General features: G+C 44.6%; 1 protein-coding gene and 1 long non-coding RNA gene across 2 annotated transcripts in view; one reads left to right on the top strand and one right to left on the bottom strand.

Annotated features, from left to right (window-relative positions):
- Positions 1-15,350, top strand: part of MAML3 (mastermind like transcriptional coactivator 3) — a 378,140-nt gene extending 362,790 nt beyond the window's left edge. The window contains exons 3-5 of the mRNA XM_054989967.1: positions 2,273-2,518; positions 6,042-6,144; positions 11,285-15,350. Coding sequence (XP_054845942.1) covers positions 2,273-2,518; positions 6,042-6,144; positions 11,285-12,276 — 1,341 coding nt within the window. The 3' untranslated portion in view covers positions 12,277-15,350. The remainder of the gene's footprint in view (positions 1-2,272; positions 2,519-6,041; positions 6,145-11,284) is intronic.
- On the bottom strand, positions 3,950-19,325 carry LOC129336683 (uncharacterized). The gene is made up of 3 exons (XR_008597734.1): positions 15,423-19,325; positions 6,117-6,247; positions 3,950-4,237 (listed from the first exon to the last, which is right to left on the bottom strand). It is a non-coding gene; the product is annotated as an uncharacterized LOC129336683 (long non-coding RNA).
- Positions 19,326-19,982: the final 657 nt, after the last annotated feature.

Below are 19,982 nucleotides of genomic sequence, written 5' to 3'. Positions count from 1 at the left end.
CAGCTCTCACCAGTGGGGAAGAATTGTTGGCTCCTTTGTTTGGGGAAAGAGGGTGAGGTGCAGGATTCAGGGCTGAGGGTCCTTTTTTTCTTACATTTCCCAAGTATCCCCCCTCCCCCAAACCTCTCTGCTTGCATAATATGGGGGCAAACAACCATCTCAGCCTAGCCCAGCCTTTGTGTCATGAGCTTTGTATGAAGAAGGGTACCTGTTGTACCGGCTTTTCCCTCACACACTGTGTCTCTCCACTTTTCCAAAGACAGAGCAGTAATCAGTTGGTCAGGCAGCTTCCTCCTGGCCCCTGCCTAGCCCAGTCTTTTATTAGTGCAGAGTGGCTCGAACTTATTCCTCCATGTGTCACCGCACTCACCAACAGATCGCTGTGCTTTTAGTGCTGTTAGCAAAACAGGAGGAACACAAAATCAGTTTAGTGGTTCAATGTCAGACTGGGAGGGGAGGGTGGAAAATATCCCCCCAAGCAGCCAGCAGGCTCTTTCTTTCTTTCTTTCTTTTTGCGTAAAGAGGGCCTCAAACCACCCGGGAATTCCTGGATTGTCTCAGGCTGTCGTGTGTGATGTCCATCATGCTGTACGAACACCATCTGTTCAGCATTATACTCTCAGTTGCCAGGCTACCTGCTCTGTGCTGTAACACTTGACTGCCTGGCTCTACGTTAGCAGCATTATCCCAGAAGTACTGGAGGGGGTTGAGGAGGAGGAGGAGGGAACAGTAGTCATGATTAAGCCATCTGCAAGCAAGGGAGAGGGTGGAGAGGAAGGAGGCGGGAGAGCCCTGGGCAGCCATCAGTCAGCCAGCCACCCAGCCCGCCAGAGTGGCCATGGCCTGGGCTTCTGACGCCACCTGCTGGCACATAGGGGGAACTGCATGCGAGCTCATTTTTCACACACCTGCTGCTTCGTCCAGAGGCGCCTGGAGTATTAAGACATGGATGGATTTATAAGGAGAGGTGAGATGTACCCCCAGCATCCTGTGCGGCATGCGAGACCTCCGCTCAGAGCTTAAAGGAGATTTTGTTGGTGCTCAGGGCCTCATTAGATGCAACGGTTGGCTCTCAGGTTCTCACTTGAAGCTTGTAAGGAGGGGAAGGAGGGCGGGAAGGAGCAGAAAGTGTTTTTCTAAGAGGCCTAGCCCGCCCTCCGGTCTTGCCTCTCAGGGCTGCTCATGATTACGTTCTAATCTCCTGGGAGAATTCCTGGTGCATCTCTCCTGCATAGCAATTATCCTTGGATACACCAGGAGAGAAGGAGGGAGGTGATCGGCATTGTGCTCACGGATAGCTAACGAGAATCTTTTCAGGCCTCTCTCCCTCCCGGTGGCCAAGCCCTGAAAAAGGCAGGCATCATAGGAAAAGGTGGGGGAAGAATATGGGGGTGGGGTGGGGGGTTTACACAGACAGTTTCTTTAAATCATAACGTTTCCCTCTGCCAGGCTCAGTTCTTACCGTCCTTTAAAGGGATTAAATGGTGCCTTCTTTGGGAGTTTAAAAAATAATCCTACTTTAACTGCTCTTGTTTGATCACCCCGATTGTATGAACACAAAAGGAGATAAAGTGTTTTGAGAGGTAACTAAGTGGTGACATTAGAGAACTTTCCTCTCATCCTTTTAACCCCAAAGGTGTCACGACAGTGCTGAAATGGCATTTTACTTGGAAAATCCTGAGCCACCCCCTGCCATGTCCTTCCTCAATTAATTCCAACCATCTCAAGGTCAGTGGGTTCACCTATGTGCGTAACATTCAGCGTTGTTCCTCGCACCTCTGAAGGAATATGCTCAGGGGGCCATTTGTTTGCTCTGCATCTCCAGCCTGGCAATTAAATAATATTTTAGGAGGGCTTCTGTACCCCAACACAGATGCTGGATCATGTATCCCTCCACCTCTGATTCTTCTCCTGTCCCTGTCCTCCTTTTGGGCTGTGTCTGCTTTCCCTCCTGGCTGTAGGCCCCGTGTGAGCTAGCAGAGACATTACACTCTGTACGGCAATTGGCATCCCCTTGACAGGCTTACAGTCCTCTGGAAATACCACTGGATACAACTCACTTCACTGGGGCATTGCGAGTTTCCCCCCATCCTTGCCAGCAATACCATCAGTGTGCATCACAGATAAGGAAACTCACTATGCAGTAGTCCCAGCTCATGTACTGTGATGTTCCAAACAACACCTGACATTCCCAACGTTCATGAAAAGCGTAATCTCTAGTTTGATGCTCAAACAATTTGTCACATAACTCTATTTTTGTTTTTCTGCCTAGGACCAGCACTCAGTGGGACTGTCTCGGCCCACGGGTCCCATGCAGTCCTCTGTGCCACCGGGGTCCAGTAATGTGGGCACAAGCCCTAGCAATGCCAGTTTCTTGGGCAGCCAGCCTCAAGCCGTCATCATGAAGCAGATGCTGATTGAGCAAAGGGCTCAGCTCCAGATGATGGAGCAGCAGAAGCAGCAGTTTCTGAGGGAGCAGCGGCAGCAGCAGCAGCAGCAGCAGATCCTGGCAGAACAGGTACGGCACCTTTTGCCCCTGACATGGTACTCCCCTCGGCCCCTCTGTTTAGAGGGACGTGAACAGGGAAGCAGAAGGACCACGGCTATCTTTTCCTTTATCGCTGGGGTGTACAAACAGCTAGCCTGCAACTTCTGTTATTTGGCTCCATGTTTTCAGTCAACTCTTGTTATCGTGAAATCATTAGCAAACTATTCCTTGACTTGCACGTTGGGCTTGACCCAAGAGGATTTGGCTTCTCGCCCTCCCTCAGTTGCTAATGCATGGTGTGTTTGGCAAGTCTGATCCGGCAGTCTCTCTCTCAGGCTCTGTTCACACAGCACAAATAAGCTTAAGTTTATCCATGACAGGAACGACCCTACTTTTATTCTTGGGTTCACAGGCTCCTTCAACCGCCCTCCTCCTAGTGTAGAATTGAGATTGAAGACTTCCTGGTTTAATATATCTGACTAAACCACAATTTGTTTTGACATCCAAGCCTGGATCCCTAGTTTGTGGATCCTGTCCACAAACTAGTGATTTAAACTATCATTTAATTTCAGATTAGAATCTTGGTTTCCTGGCCTGAAATAAAAAACACCCAGATTCAGAGTATTTAATCAATTGTGATTAAATTGAAGAGTTCCTCTACCAGGAAGATCTTTTTAGTCTTGGTTTTGCACAGGAGGGAACACACACCCAGAATCAACCAGGCTGCGCGGGTTCCTTCATAATGTCTGAGTACTTTATGCTGGGCCCAGTCCACATAGGGCTTTATAGGTCAGCACCAGAACCTTGAACCGGACCCAGTACTCCACCGGTAAGCAGTGCAGCTGATGGAAGATAGGTGTTATATGAGCCATGATTGGTGCTCTGGCAACCACCCGTGCAGCTGCATTCTGAACCAGCTGCAGTTTCCGGATCAAGCCCAAGGGAAGCCCTGCGTAGAGCGAGTTGCAGTAGTCTAATCTGGAGGTGACCGTTACCTGGATCACTGTCGTAAGGTCATGGGTCGATAAGTAAGGGACAAGTTGTCAAGCCTGTCTTAGAAAAATGAGGATCGAACAACCGCTGCAACCTGTGCCTCCATAGACAAGGAAGCATCCAGGACCACCCCCAGGCTCCTCACTCTCGACACCGGCGTAAGTGGCGCTCCATCAAGAGCGGGGCTTAGATTTCATTCCATTCTCTTTCACAATTAATTTGAGGATGAATCCAAAATACTGTAAGGTGTTCTATAAATGATAGTACTAAGTAATAGCATAATTAGAATTGCAGTCAGTTGCACTGGTCTTTAAAGGCACTGAGTGGAGGAAAAGAGAATGTAAGCATCAAATGAATTGCCAGTCACCTCACTTATTTAAGGTTGCCTAGAAATAGTATTTCAAAAAAGCAACAGGAGCAACCCTCAAGGGAGTACCAAAACAAGCAATATATATGAGGGCAACACAGTGAAAAATTAGTATAAAGTGTTATTGAAAAAGTAACAACAAATGTATAGTCAATTAAAGTGCAACATGCTACAGTACCATAGTAATACAATCAGTCGGGCTTCCTCTGCCAGCGACCACACCTTTGGAGGTGCTTGCTTTTCCACCAAAGAGCTTCATGGTGGTGATTTATTATTTTCAGGGGTTATCTGTGTTGCGACTCCTGAGGAAGACGTTTTGAATCAAGTTCTTTGCCTGGCTCCTTGTAGAGTTGCTGGGGTCTTGTGCCCCCAGGCTTTCTTCCTGATACCTGTAAAAAAGAACATAAGTACCTTTAATAAGAAAATTAGAAAATAATTCTATGACTTTATATGTAGCACTCACCTTGCACTCCATTACCTTGGTTGGTTGTATTGGTCACCGCTACCTGGTCTGATTGTATTACTATGGTACTGTAGCATGTTGCACTTTAATTGACTATACATTTGTTACTTTTTAATAACACTTTATACTAATTTTTCACTGCGTTGCCCTCATATATATTGCTTGTTTTAGAAATAGTATTTCAGCATTTCTAGAATGAATGATGATGTTTGATTCACTTTTTAAGCACCAGGATGAATGCCATTTACAAGGCATACGGGGGTTGATTCATTTGATATGGTGTCTTGAGTGTCACTGCTCCCCACCCCCCACCCCCCCGCGCTGCTTTCTTATAGTGCTCCAGCAAGTTAGGAATTGAAGAAGCACATGAGATCAGATGGGAAGGGCCACACCAGTACTTTTCTCCCTCCTGTAATTCTGGGGTGCTTTTTCCAGGTCTCCCGTGACTTTATATGGCTCCGATATTGTTGTAATGACATGGGAAGAGAGACCGCAGCTGGGTTGATCCTGAGACACAGGAACCCGCTCTAAGTAAAATTAAAGGCAAATCCAAACCACGGACGTCAGTGATCTGTACTACGAGCTAGATGTAGAAACAGTCTCATGCAGTCAGAACAGAACTAGCAGCCTATTTAGATAAACTTATGGAGAAATACAATCATACATATTATAGCGTATTAACTATGGACAAAATTAGTCACATTTAAACAGTAAACAGATATTTTGGAAATATGTAGTGCATTATACAGAGGAATAATTGTTGTTTGTAGATTCTTTTACATTAAAATCTTCACGCTACACATCTTGAGTGAGCAGCATCTTGTCTTATGAAGCATTCTACAATACAAATACTATTGCATTGTTTATTGAATATGTTCCAATCCTGTTGACTGTTTTGATTCACTCTGTGTAATCTGCCTTGAGTCCTGCTGAGAAAGGCAGACTATAATGCATTCATTCATTCATTCATTCTCTGGAGTTTTTTTCAAAGTTATCCAGATTTTCCAGTTTTCTCATTTAAAAAAAAATAGGAGAAAGTCCTCAGGGAGGGAAGCATTTCCCACTAGCCTTCACATCTCTGTCAGTCACACCTGGATGCTCTCACCTGTATCCAGCTAATGTATTTGTATCCTGCCCTTTCCCTCGGGAGGCCAAAGCAGCTTCCATGGTTCTCCCTGCCTCCATTTTATCCTCACAATAACTCTGTGGAGGTTAGGCAGAAGAGTATGACTGATTTGGTCACCTTCATGGCAGAGTGGGGATTTGAACCCAGGTCTCTTCAGCCCTACTCTAACATTCTAACCATTGGACCACACTGGCTCTTCTATTGAAGCCAACAGTCACCAGAATTTGGTTTCTGATTGCTGCAAAAAGCTCAGAGGTTTGACGCCTGAGATTAATTTCAAACCTTTTTTGAGCCCTGCTGTCTCATCACTTCCCCTTCTTTGCCTGAGTTTTGAGGGAGTGCCCAAGGCCCTTGAGAAGGCAAGAGAGGGAGCTGAGGTGGAAAGGCAGGTGGTGCTTGAAACCACAGGAGCCGAGTGCTCTTGAGAGGACTCTTCACAGAAAGGCTACTGTACTTACTGTCCTCTCTGCCTGCCCCTCTGCCTGCCCTGCCTTGCACAAGCATGTCTCCACTGTTTGCCTCCAGTTTGCTAGTGCAACTCTTAATTGGGCAGGCTAACTACACCTTTTCTCCCTGACGCCTTTTCTTTCATTTCTGTTTCCAGCAATTGCAGCAGCAGTCCCATTTGCCACGGCAGCACCTCCAGCCGCCGCAGCCGCCACCGCAGCGGAATCCATACCCTGTGCAGCAGGTCAGCCAGTTCCAAGGTAAGAGCCAAATGCTTCTCCAGGACAGCAGCTGTGCTCCTCTGGTGCTACCGGCATGTTTAACATTTTGTCTTGAGGCCTTGTTAAGCATGAATTTGAGCCTCTGTAAAAGCAAATGAATGGCCAAGTATGAGGGTTGCCATCTTCAAGGACAAGAGAAAACTGTAAGCAACACAAAACTGGATGCGGTGGTGCCCAGACTACACGTGGTGGCCACAGACCCACATCATTAAATAAGCTGCATTTGTATATAAAGTAAGGAGAGGATATTCAAGTAAAAGGACGGGAGTATTATATGTGGGGTGTCTGTGTCTGTGCATGTGTGTGTAAATGTTTCCGGAACTCTTTCCTGCCTGCTACACTTAGCCCTGCTGTCCATCCCTCCAGGCACTTTTCTCCCTGATGATAGTTTCCCCTTCCTTCTTGCTGCTTCCCCCTGCTCTTCATGTTCAAAACATGTTAGAACACCTTTATTGCCAGGTCACCTGGAATGGTGCACCTTTTCAAGGTTTCTATTAATTTTTATTTATTTATGCTTCTGAGTTGAGCCATTTCCATGTGTTATGTGTCCACACATACAGGGAATCCTGCAGTGATGTGTGGATCCTCCTGATACACAACTCACTGTGTTGTCTGAATGAGGCAACACATGCCATTTGCATATGCATATAGCTTCAATATACGCAAACGAACCATTGGATTTTCCAGGGTTCTAGTTCACATGTACTGAAGCAGTATGCGTTTGCAAAATGTGTGTGTTGCCTCTGTTCATACAACATGGTCACTGTGTGCATATTGGAGCATTGCATATAGCATCTATTCCTAATAGACACAGTCATTGGGGTCCTGGTATGCTTGACCCAGTGGCTGAAAAGAGCTTTGCTGCAGCTCTCTTGCTGACAGCTCAGGTCTCGAAAAAGAGAGCTAAACCAGTGGTCTGCAAGTAGGGAAAAGGGGGAAACACCAACTCTTGTTCTTAAGAAGTGATACTGTTTATCTTGTGCTCACTTGGGATATTTACTTTGTGTGCTCAATGAGAGAGAGAGAGAGAGAGATCACATAGATATATTTAGTTCCTGTACAAAAAATGTTATTTGTTTTTGTTTTTTGGAACTCTGCTTTTTTACATTGTTGGAAGTTGGAGAGAGAGAGAAAAGGAAGCCCTTCTGGGTGATTTACTCTACCATTGTATTGAATTGAAGCCACAATGACCTCTTGGCATAATCAAAATTCCAGTAATTATTTTTAAATAAAGGTGATAAACACAGGAGCATATTTGCTTTCCAGAAATCAATACTCCCTCCCACCCAGTCCTCTCTCTCTCTCTGTCCCTCCTCATCAGGAAGACTCCTAGTTGGGTTATTTGCCAGGGTATGCAATTTAACAGCCATAGGAATCCCTGGCTTCTCGTCATTGGTCCAAGGTAGAGTAAATGTGCTTACAATATTGATTTGTTAATACACCATCTCTGTTTTAAAATGTCTAGAAAAAAACATTTTTCTTCTTTCCATGGACATAATCAGTAACAACACTATAGAAAATCCATTCACTTATGCCTCCTAAGCTGTAAAATAATTGATTGGCCTCTCTGAATATGACAGTTCTATTTTCATGGCTTAGTTGTGAAAGATAATGGAAATATTTAAGAGAGTTTTTCAGATGGCTAACAGTCAAGCCTTTGTTTGCTTTACAACTCAGAATAAAAAAAAATAGATTTCTAACTCATGCCTAGCTTGTTTGGGGCCCAGTCTTCTTTCTGTGACTGTGATTTCCAGGTTAGCTAGTCATTGCACTGCAGGAAGAAAATAAACCCCAATCAGTACCCAGATTTATAGACAATATTGGAGCACCTTTCCTATGAGGAAAGGTTAAAGAGCCTAGAAATTTTCACTTTAAAAAAAGAGTTGAGTAAGGGGATCATGATAGAGATTTAATCCATAGTACAGGATCATCCAGTAAAGCTGATGGACATTAGATTCAGAGCAGACAAAAGAAAAATACTTCTTCACTCAGTGAGTGATGAAAATGTGGAATTTGCTGCCAGAGGATGTAGTGATGTCCACAGGTACAGATATCTTTAACAGGGGATTAGACACATTCATGGAGAATACGTCTATTGGTGGCTTCTAGTCATGGTGACTAAAGAGAACCTCCACATCCAGAGACAGTAAACTTCTGAATGCCAGGAGGCAGCATCAGGTTGAAGGCCTCGGCCTCTATGCCCTGCTGTTTGCCCTCCAGCCTCACTGGCTGGCCACTGGGTTAGATGGGATGCTGGACTAGATGGACCACTTTCCCGATCCTGCGGGGCTCTCCTTATGTTCTTCACTAAAAAAAACACACACACAGAGCAGTATTTCATAAAAATCTTTGGGTCTGATTTTCAAAAGATGTCTTAGGCTGTGGTCATCAAATCCAAACACGACTGAGCTATATCAATTACATGTTTTCCACCAGCCAGTGCTGAACTAACATTGATTTAACCAGTGGCTGACATCCAGTGCCGATATTGAAGGGGAAAGTAGATGCTACCCATGAGAACTGTGATTATGTCCTCCCAGTCTGGTTTGGATTGAGCCATCCAGCCACCTCAAGCAGGCAGCCTCCCATGCTACCCCAGCAAGGTACAGGGCAACAGGAGGAATGGCATGGACAGTAGCCGAGGGGAGAAGAGTCTACGGTTAAAGTTGCCATCAGCCAAACTACACGTGGATTTTTAAAGAGTTTTGTACGAGACAGCACATGGAACAGCAAAAATGGAAAATAACTCCTCCCCCGCACTATTTTGGCATGGGAAAACAGCTTGGGGGAAGGGCAGGAGCCCTTTCTCCCTCCACAGCAGAGTTCCTTTGGGCTCTCCTTTATTTTTTAAAAGCCATCTCCTGCAGCTGGTGTGCGGTTGCTCGGAACCTGAGCTGGGTCTGGGGAATAAAGACCCAACTCTTTAAAAATCTGCATACCAGATCGGCCATCAGGTCAAGGACAGGACCTGGAGGTAACATCTCTGGAGCCTGCCCTGGCCTTCACAAGGGTGGCAAAATGGGGGGGGGGCTTCTCCCATCTCTGCTCCTGCTGATAATGTTCAGAGTGGATGTGTCCTGTGCATGACCTGTGTAGTGATGGCAAGACCTGATTCAGATAGGCATGCGCTAAAGAAGCCTTAGACATCTAGTTAGCATTCCTGTATCAGATCATTTATTTCCTGGTAGGAGGTATACCTCAACAACGTTTTTGGATATAGCACATAAGTAGAAATATTACTAATCCTTGCTGCCATTTTATGTTTTATTGAAACGTACCTATTTACATTTTTAAAATTAGCTAATGTAAAATAATATAGTAATACCATCCATTGATTCTACATAGATAATTAAAAGAGATGGATTATTTGATACAATTAATTGTTTCTTACTATTAATTCTCTGGAAAAGTCAATAATGCTAGGAAAAGTGGAAGGCAATAGGAAAAGAGAAAGACCTAAAAGAAGATGGCTTGACTCAATAAAAGAGGCCACATCCTCCAGTTTGTAGGATCTGAACAATTCTGTCAATGATAGGATGTTTTGTAGGTCTTTCCTTTAATAGGGTTGCCATAGGTCAAAAGCGACTTGATGTCACATAGCGCGCGCACACGCACGCACGCACGCACGCACGCACGCGCACACACACACACACACACACACTAAAAACAAGCAGGTTAGAAGCCCTTCTACGAAAGAGCTGATAATCAGATTCCCATGTTTCTAAATTTTCAAAATCATCTTTCAGCAATAGCCATCTGTCCCACCTGATAGGGTTCACATTCTTGGCTTAACGAACTATAACTTCAAATATCATACGTATCTTAGAAACAACATATAAATTTTGTGTTACAACATTTTCGCTACTTTTTGTCATAATAAAAGAGTATTAAAAATAGTGATTTCCAGTTTCTTTTAAATATGCTTATCTGTTGGGCCTCGCTTACTATTTAGTTGGACATTCTTGCCATTCTCAGATGCTTCTTGTGCCTGGGCCTCAGCACATACTATCTTTTGATACGGGTTAGAGGGTTTCTAATCTACTACAGCCCATGGTATTCTGTTACTCCTTTGTTCTTTACGCCGTCCAAGGCTGTTCTGTTCTACTTCATCTGATTGTTCCGGGTGGGTCAGGAGCACTTTCCAAAGATAGCTGAGTCCCTCTCTGATTACAGCGGGAGAAAGAGCAGCAGGGATGGTGGCCAGCTGGCCCACAAGGAGACAGCATATGACCAAGAGACCACAGGGCAAACGTGTTGCCCCTGCCATCATGCTGCCTCAAAAAGCCTTAAGCCAGCTCTGCTTCCAGTTTTTTTTAAGGCTAAAAGCAGCCATGGGAACACCGATTCAGATTGGGGCTGGCAGTACTAAGGAAGGTGTATCCCCTTCCCACAACATTATTCCTATGCAAATTGTAACACCCCACTCCACATGGACACTATGTTGTGCTGTTCTGCATGCTGTACTCTGCTTTGTAGTGCAGTCCTTGAAGGTATCCTGTACAGTACATAAATGTTTTCTCTTGCAGGGCAAAGAGCACCAGGTTTTGAGATCAGCAAAACAATGTGTGTGCGCAGGGGAGGCTAATCTCTCTTACACATACAGTGCCAAGGTGCAGACCGAATCAAGCTCCTGCAGCCTGGTTTAGCCCAGAATTAATTTGCCTTAGAAGATCAACTGAACTCCTATGCAGGGACAGATCCCCAAATTGTTATTGATTAGTAGTATTGCTTATAGAATCATGTATTAGCTGTTACTCTCTCCAGTCATGTTTTAGGTGTTATTGGAAATTACGGCAATGATTGTATTGATAGTACTGATAGCATTATCTGTAGATCCAATGTTCCACTTTGCAAACTGAATATAGTTTTCGTTTCACATATGCCTGGATCCCTGGACAGAAAATGCAGTTTGTATGCTAGAGCTGGGGTCATGGCCAGAGTGGTATGATGAAATGTAACAGATCTGAAGATTAGTACCAACAACAGGATTATTTCTTGCAGGACAGATAGCATTGTGCAAAACAGAAATCTTCCTGTTGCCTGAATTATTTCTGAAAATGTCTGTGTTCAGCTGTGTTCAGAAATTCACTCTTTCATATTGTTCCTCCTCCTGCTCTAGGTTCTCCGCAAGAAATGGCAGCAGTGAGGAACCAGGCAGCCCTTCAGAGCATGAGGACTTCCCGGATGTTGCCTCAGAACACCAGCATGATGGCAATGGGGGCCTCCCAGAACACCGGGACAATGTCTGCTGCCACTGGCCAGTCTGAAATGGGAATGGCTCCCTACAGCGGCCCAGCCACCAGCCAACCAGGAATGTATAATATGAACACAGGAATGAGCCAAATGTTGCAGCACCCAAACCAAAGTAGCATGAGCCTGGCACATAACCCAAGCCAAGGGCCAAGGCAGCCCACCTCAACACAAGGGGCAGGCATGGTTAGCAGCTTTGGTCCAAACATGCTGGTGAACTCCACCCTGTCTCAACAGCACCAGCAGCTGAAAGGACCTGTGGGTCAGGTTCTGCCCAGACCACAAGCTCCAAGACTTCAAAACATGATGGGGCCTGTCCCGCAAGGAGCACAGAACTGGCAGGCACGAGGCTTACAAGGTATCCCTGGAAGGACTAGCAGTGAAATTGGACCTTTCAATAATGGTACAGGTTATCCAATGCAATCTGGTCAGCCAAGGCTACCTAAACAACATTTTCCACAAGGCATCAGTCAATCCGTCATGGACTCGAGTGGAACAGTAAGGACCCTCAACCCAGCCATGGGAAGGCAAATGTTGCAACCCCTTCCTGGACAGCAAGGATCCAATAACCAAGCCAGACCAATGGTTATGCCTGCAATAAGCCAGGCAGTTTCCACAATGACTGGTTTTAACCCATCTCCTGCACAACAAATAGCAGGGAGTAACTTCAGTCAGAGCAACCAAGGTCAGGTGTATGAAAGGAATCATACTCAGGACATATCTTATAGTTACAGTAATGAAGGAGCTGGAGGTTCCTTTCCCAATCTAGCAGAGGGCACAGACCTGGTAGACTCCATCATTAAAGGTGGGCCGGGAGATGAGTGGATGCAAGAACTCGATGAGTTGTTTGGAAATCCGTAGTGCATGGGGGTGTGTACAGCTGTAAACTGTCCTGGGGGTTAAAAGAAAGAAAGCAGGATGTTAGCCATCCTTGTTTCTTTGTTTTGTTTTTCAAGCTGTGCAAGACCAGCTGATTGCAAATGGCTTCAATGGAGTTTAAAGTGTTGCCAAGTAGGCCTTGTAAACTTCTCCACAGCAGCCTCCATGCTGCAGTGCAACTGCTGCGTGTAGGAGAGAGGCTACCGAAACAGCTCCCCCCGCCCCGCCCGAGGCCATGAAAAGGGCTTGGCAGAGTCTCAGTGTGGCAAGATGCTGGCTGTCCCAAAGCAGTGCAGTTTCCCACTCAGTTTCACTATGGAACTATGAGCTTTCAGGATACAGGAAGAGGCGGCTGCTCCCTGTAAAGGCCACAGACACACAGGTCAGAACAGGTGCTGAACTCTGGGCTGAAGCAGATACCACCTTTCTCTGTGTACTTACGGCTCCAGTTGAGTCTGGGCTATGGGGGTTACAAAACAAGCACTGGTTGTGAATGGACATGCCCATAGCGGAATGGGTTCATTTATTGGGCTGTTGTCTTCTTTAGGTGCAGTGAAAGCCCACATCTGGATCATTTGCCTTTCCTCTGCTGTCCATTTTTTAAATTCACTTTAATGATGAGGGTGAATCTAGAGATCTCGTACAAGTGAAGGCTGTGGGGCTCATGTGCTCAGTAGGTAGCAGCCACCAAAGATAGGAACACACATTTTTTTTAAAAGTTGCATTAAAAAAGGGAGGTGCATGTCAGAGAATTTGAACTGTTGACTTCTACCCTGTTCTTTTCCTGGAAATGCAAGGTGAGTGGGGTCTTGAATGGAGTTGGGATACATAGGGGTTAGTGTTCCAAGTATCTGAAATATTTTTGAAGTTCTGAGGAATTGAGAAGGAACTTGTATAAAAGTCACACAAAGAAGGGCTGATTATTGTATAGGCTATCATGGTCATAAATTAGGCACCAGTGCCAATGTCTCTGGCCAGGCTGGAGGAGGTTTGTAGTAAACATTTGCTCAGATCATGTGCTGTCATTCATATTTGCTAGCTTCTGAAGATGCCTAAACTAATCCATGAGAAACAAAGGCAGGAAGGAGAGATCTTCTCATTAAGGTATCTTCTAGTGGTGATTGAACATAAGTTTTTGAGCATCCCAAAAGTCATATTCACATGGAATTGTGTAAGTCGCTGTTTTCTGTGACAAAGAATTGAAAATGCTTTGTCTAGGCCCTAAAGAACTAAAAATTAAGTTTCTGGTTGCAGTCAGACATCACAACACACCAGGGTTTATAAACTACTGTTTGATTGAAGTCCAGTTTGGTATGTCTGAATGCAAGCTTATCAACAAACTGAAAATGAGATTCTAAACAACATTTTGTTCCTGGCTTATTACATGGGGTCTGTTGTCATGTCTGAATGAAGAAACTGATAATGATGGGAATTGATGTGCCACTTTTCTGAGACCTTTTGCCAGTGCTGCTGAATACAGAATTGGTATTAAACAGATCATGTGGGCCTAACTGCACGTTACACGCCAACACATGCAATAGAAACCCAATAGTCTTTCCCCACTTTGTTAGCAGAGAAGCAGCAGCGGGGAGTGGTGTTGTTTATTCCTTTCACTTGATCTGCCACTTCTCCATTCAAAATGCTACTCTCCTGACTGCCTTCCCACCTCCAAATGTAAGAGCGAATACACTCCCGGAGGAGAAAGGGGAAGCAAGGGTGAAAGGGTGGGAGAGCTGTCATGACTCAGTTACACACACGTCATTAAGTCCTCTGATGCAATTTTGAGTTAGCCTGGTTTTAAAACTGCTCACAAGCAGTCTTATGTATCAATGCTTAAATCAATGGGAAAAGTTTATTGACTCCTATGAGAGTTAAAATAGCACTTTCACAAAGCGTGGGTGGAAGCTTTTCCATCCAACTTTCTGCTTGTGCTTAAGTGTAGATTGGTGCAGTTGCACATCTGTGGACTTGGCATGTGGTAAGGTATTTGTTGTCTGTGATGAACTGTGCAGGGAAATGTACTTAGCTTGTCCCATGTCAAACAATTCCCTAGCTGTGGAATAAGGGAAGATGAGACCTGCTTATCAGGCACCCAGCCAGTGTGCCAAGGTGAACTGTGTTTTTTAACCGTAGGGAACAGCTGTGTTAATTAGAGAGAGAGTTTGTGTGTGTATGTGTGTGTGTGTGTGTGTGTGTGTGAGTGAGTGAGTGAGTGAGAGAGAGAGAGAGTGTTGCATGAGCTAATTGAAGACTGAAGGGGCATAAGTCTGTTCCTTTAAGCCAGTTGCTAAGGGGTGCAAAAACATGAGACTAACTTGTAGTTCTCATTTACCTCTCTCTGTTTCTAACATGGGTGACAATGGAAAGAGGAGGAATTTCAGTGCAATCCTAAACAGAATGATACCCTTCTAAACCCAATGACTTAAACAGACTTAAATGTGAGCAACTGTTTAGGATTGCTCTGTTTGGGACTCGGATTTGCACATAATCTAATGAGTAGTGAAACATCACAGTCACCTTTGCAGAGAGGTTCAGGGACTAGTATTGTTTGGTGATCAGGCCTCAAAATCTATTATCTGTGTAAAGCTTCCTCCAAATATTCTAGACTGGGACCAATATTAAAGAGTCAAATTTTTATTTCTTAGTTTGTTTTTGGGTTTTTTTTTACTATGGTGCTGATGTATATGAAATGTTTAAAAGAATTTTTTGTAAATATGTTTTTACAATCCTGCAGATATCATTGGGTCTAATCTGTAAAATATATGCATATAAATATAAATATTATATAAATATAAATATATATATAATGTTTGTTTAAAATAGAGTATTTTTATTTCATTCTTTAACTCATCCTCACTGCAGTGGTATTGCACTTCAGATGTCTAATTACTAATTTGTACTGTATCCTTGCTGGCAAATTGCTCCATTTTATTCAGATTTTTCTAGTTTACTGTTTTTTACTTTGTACATTAAACATTGCTTATTTCCTTTTGAGGACTGTACAGAACTCTGGAAAAAATGTAGAAAGAAACTAACAACATACCAATTTTAAAGAAAAAAATAAAACATTGCTATCTTGAGATCTGTTCAGTACTAATTTTTAGGACTGTTGTATCCTCATTCCTTACCTTCCGTACCAACTGCTGCTGAGGCTGGGTCAGTTCTGCTTGGAGCGGGAGAAGATGAGGACACTAATGAAAAAAAGATTTAGGATCAATGACCATATACTAAGTACAGTTCAAATTTTAAGGGAAGGCACATGGTACAGACACACATAAGCCTATACCACCTCAGAAGTGAGACTTGTCCTGACCAGGAGGGCCCAAGCTCATCAGACCTCAGAAACTAAGCAGGGTTGGCCTTGGTTAATAATTGGATGGGAGACCTCCAACAAAGACCAGGGTTGTAGACACAGGCAAACCAGCTCTGTTAGTTGCTTGCCATGAAATCCCCACCAGGTATTGCCAACTAGGACTTCAGGGCAGGATTTCATTTTCCAAAAGTACCCCTTATTACAGACTTCCTACCTGAGGAAATAGATCTGGCTCAAGGTTCTAAACATGGAACATTATATTAAGAGAAACCAATCTCACTTTCGGCATCATCCATGGCATCTCTGTAGTGTGTAGACTTGACACATCCAAGCACATTTTGATATGGGAGTACTTTCAAATAAGTAGTAGTCCATACACACATCTGACACATGCAGAGGCAAGCACAGACCCTAGAGGGGGCTGTATCACGTTAGGAAGAACAGTTGAATCTGTTCTACATGGGCCTCCAGTCATGGCCTCTTATAACTCCTGGGCCAAAATAAGGTGTGTCAGAGATCTATCAGTCAGTTAAGAAGTAAGTTGTGTGCACACACGCAAGTACAATTTGAATCAGATGTGTACAGCAAAGGAAGAGGGAGAGTTAACCCTTCAAAGCCTGCTTCAGCTTGCAAATTAAATTGGGCTTCTGGCACTCTTATTTGTGGGTTTAAAGATTTTAAAGAACACATCTGTTTTTCTTTAAAACCACTAACAACAGCACAGTTTTGATAAGCAAAACAGAACATATCATGGCTGGTTAAATCTCCTCTTCTCACATAGCCCTAATCCAAATTGCAGCTGTGCATACACACAATTTACTTTTTGCAAATCTTTTGCTTTGACCCTAGAGACATTCAGCTGAATTGGGAAGGAACCACTATTGATGGCAATTGGTGCCAGGCCAGTCACACATTCCAGTAGTGATAACTAGTTACTCCATAGTTGTCATCTGTGAAATCTCAGAAAAGCTCAATAATAGGATAGCATCATACCAAGGATGCTAGTACCCTCATGCGCAATGTTATGGCTGGCTCTGTTGTACAACTAGGATACTGTTGCGGGAATATAATATTAAAGGTCTGCAGCTTTAAGGTCAACTGGCAGGCCACTGGGTTTGTTACTGAATCTCAGATGGACCGCTAAAGAGAATGTTGGTTATGCTTAGAAATACCGTGTTCCCCAAGATGTTAACCCCTATTTGAAGTACACCAGAAATGCTTTATTGTTAAGTGAATTCTGGGCTAACAACCAGGTACAATATGTGGTTAGTTTTATAGACTTTCTAAAGCAGAGATTTCTGTGACAGCAAACAGTCCCATCTCCATCCTGGGATTCAACTATAATCCACAGCTAAGAATAAGTACAGCACATGTTCCTTTGCCCAAAGATGGCCTGTTCCCCAGTTGAACTTCACTGCAGTTCCATATAGCTTTTTTATAGTTTTGGAATTTGATTATTTGCGAGAGACCGAAGCCTGTGTGGATGTTCTAATTTATGCTCCGTTCAAGTTGCTGTGAATAGCCCAATGTTTTGCACAGCTGGATCAATAATATATACAACTAAACTGCTAATTGCACTGTTTGAACTCTCTTATGCAACCTTTTGACATTGGACTTGCTCCTTAACTGGGAAGGTCATTCAAAAAGGCACATTTACATCTTTCAGACTTCTGACATGGCTTTTCCACAGCCATATGGGCTGTGCTGTTAGATGTCCCAGCTTGACGTACAGCTGCGCCTCAGTGCTAACAGCTGCAGACAAACTTCCCCTGGCAGATTCTCCTTAAGGCTTGATTTCAGCCACACATGGGATAAGAGGGTTTTCTTACCTGCAATAGCTGTCACGACGAAGGCTTTATAATACCTCAGCTTGTGCTTCCTTTCAGAAGTCAGGTGCCTCAAGAGCTCCCAATTTCTGGAGGCTGAACTCCATCCCACACTACATATTGCATCTTAACTGTTCAGAATCGAATGTGGCTCCTGCCTTTTTCTCTTGCTTTCCCATAATACCAGCACTTGGGGCACCTAATAATGTTGATGGGCAATAGATTCAGGACAGACAAAAGGAAATACGTTTTAACTTAACACATAAACAAGCTGTGGGATTAAGTGGCAGCAGATGTAATGATGGCCACAAGCATAGGTGGCTTTAAAAGGAGGTTATACAGATTCATAAACAAGAAGTCCATCAATGGTTACCAGCCATGGTGACTGAAAGGAGCCTCTGTATACAGAAGCAGCAAACCTCTGGATAGCAATGCTGGGAGGCAACACCAAAAAGGCCTTGACCTCTGCCCAGTTTATTGACCCTTAAGGGCAGCTGGTTGGCCACTGTGTGAAACAGAATGCTGGATGAGATTGGCCACTGCTGTGACCCAGCAGGGTTCTTCTAACAGTCTTGTACTTCTGCTGTCAGGAAGGATGACATTTTGTATAGATTCATCTTCCCTCAGTTCTCCCCTTCTGTGTCCCAGGATACTTGCGTCTGACAAAGAGGACAAGTAGACTTGAATCATCTTTTACATTATTGCATGAATAAAATAGTGATTATCTTCCTAACTCCACTCCTCCTTTTTGCCTCTTCCCTGTTATGGAGAACCACATTGGTGGGCCACTTAGGACACAACTCAGAACATACCAGAAGTGAAAGCTGCATTGCTTCTTCCCCTGATTGCTGTCACCATCATGGCTTGTAAGTAGACTCTGGCCCTGTTACTTCTTCAGGAGAATGAAACCTCAGGGAGTAGTAAATACACTTAGATATACACATAAAGTGTGGTGGGCAGCTTCCATTTTCTGCCAATTCTATTTTGAAGATCAAGGCTGTCTTGTCCTCTCCATTTGTTGCTGAGCAGCAAGAGCAGTTTTTCATTAGGTTTTCTCTATTAGAAATAGTTGTATTTCATTTACTAAGAGAGCTACCCAGTCAGAATTGTTTTCCTCAAGGTGCAGGAATTAATCTTCAGGCAATTAAATTGTAGAAAAAGGCTGAACATACATTTATTGAGGCAGATGCCATTCTTGACCATTTTTCTTGTAGAAGACAAAAGAATCCTAAGCTTTCTTATACCACAGCCAACTAGTTCAGCATCAGGCTACAGGCAGATATGTAGATGAGGCCTCATGATAGGAACTCTGAAAAGGTACCTCCTTCCCCTTGGAAGGCCATGAGGCAAGACAGAGAAACTCTGTCAGTGAAGAGCAAAATTCAGATCCAGTAGCACCTTAAAAACCAACTAGATTTCCAGGGTATGTGCTTTTGTGATGGTCTGCAAGTCTTAAAGAAGCCTGGACGGACTGTACATACACATTTGCAGGACTGTTAAGGGTTAATCCCTCTCAGAATCAAAGAGCTTTGAGTGGCAGGCTACTCCAAGGCTTCAGATTGGGACACTGGGCCTGAAAGAGGAGGGTCTTCCTTCAGTCCTAGCAGAGAGAGATCCAGTGTGAAGAAGCTGAGAAGTGGAGGCCTCATGGAGAGCAGTTTCAACACTGGTAGGAGAACTGGGGAAGTTGGCAAGGCAGAGGTGTAACGTGGGGAGGGCCAGGGGGGCAGCCACCCTAGGCACAAAATTTTGAGGGGGCGCCACATTCATGGCCCCCCCAGGAGTGGCCCCACTCACCTCTCCGCCCGTTCGCTGCCACCGCCAACACGACACCCAGTGAGCCAGGCACTCCGGCAGTGTGGCAGGCAGCCTCCCTCCTCGCTCGTCTCCCAGCTCCCCCCCAAAGCACTCGCACGGTTCGGGCCGTGCTTGTCTCCCTGCCCCTTACCTCTTCGTTGCAGCCACCTGCGGCTGCAGCGAAGAGGTAAAGGGTGGTGAGGCAAGCCACCCAAACCGCGGAGTGTTCTTGGGCTGGCGGGAGCGTGCCCTTGCATGATGATGTCACAGAAGTTAGATCATCACACAGGGCCTGGAGCACACATGCACTTCGTGTGCGTGCACGGGGGCAAAGGCACCACTTCCTGTCCCGGGCAGCACTAAGGCACACTATGCCACTGTGGCAAGGTTTGGGAAGTAGATGCAGATTCCCAAATAGGCCATAGAATGGGGATAGATCTTCTAAGGAGAGGAGATTTTCCCTACCTAGTCAAACAGGGAGGTATCGCTGGAAAGTGAAGAGGTCCCTGGCCGAGTGTGGTTGAAAACTGCCTATGGAGACCTTCAGATTCATTTAACAACTGAAGGAAAACCCTGGTGTGTGAAGAGAGGGAGCTTGGAGTACTAGAAAGTTCCTAATCCCAGAAGAGAAAGAGAATACTGAAAGAAAGTATACTAGAGTGCTTGAGGGAAAACAAGGGAACCAAAGCCTCCAAACATAACCCTTAAGCAGGGCTTTTTTTCTGGGAAAAGAGGTGGTGGAACTCAGTGGG

The sequence above is a fragment of the Eublepharis macularius genome, chromosome 10, assembly GCF_028583425.1.
Source record: "Eublepharis macularius isolate TG4126 chromosome 10, MPM_Emac_v1.0, whole genome shotgun sequence".
Taxonomy (NCBI): Eukaryota; Metazoa; Chordata; class Lepidosauria; order Squamata; family Eublepharidae; genus Eublepharis; species Eublepharis macularius.
The sequence above is the reverse complement of the archived record's forward strand: the minus strand, read 5'-3'. Positions and strand labels throughout refer to the sequence as shown.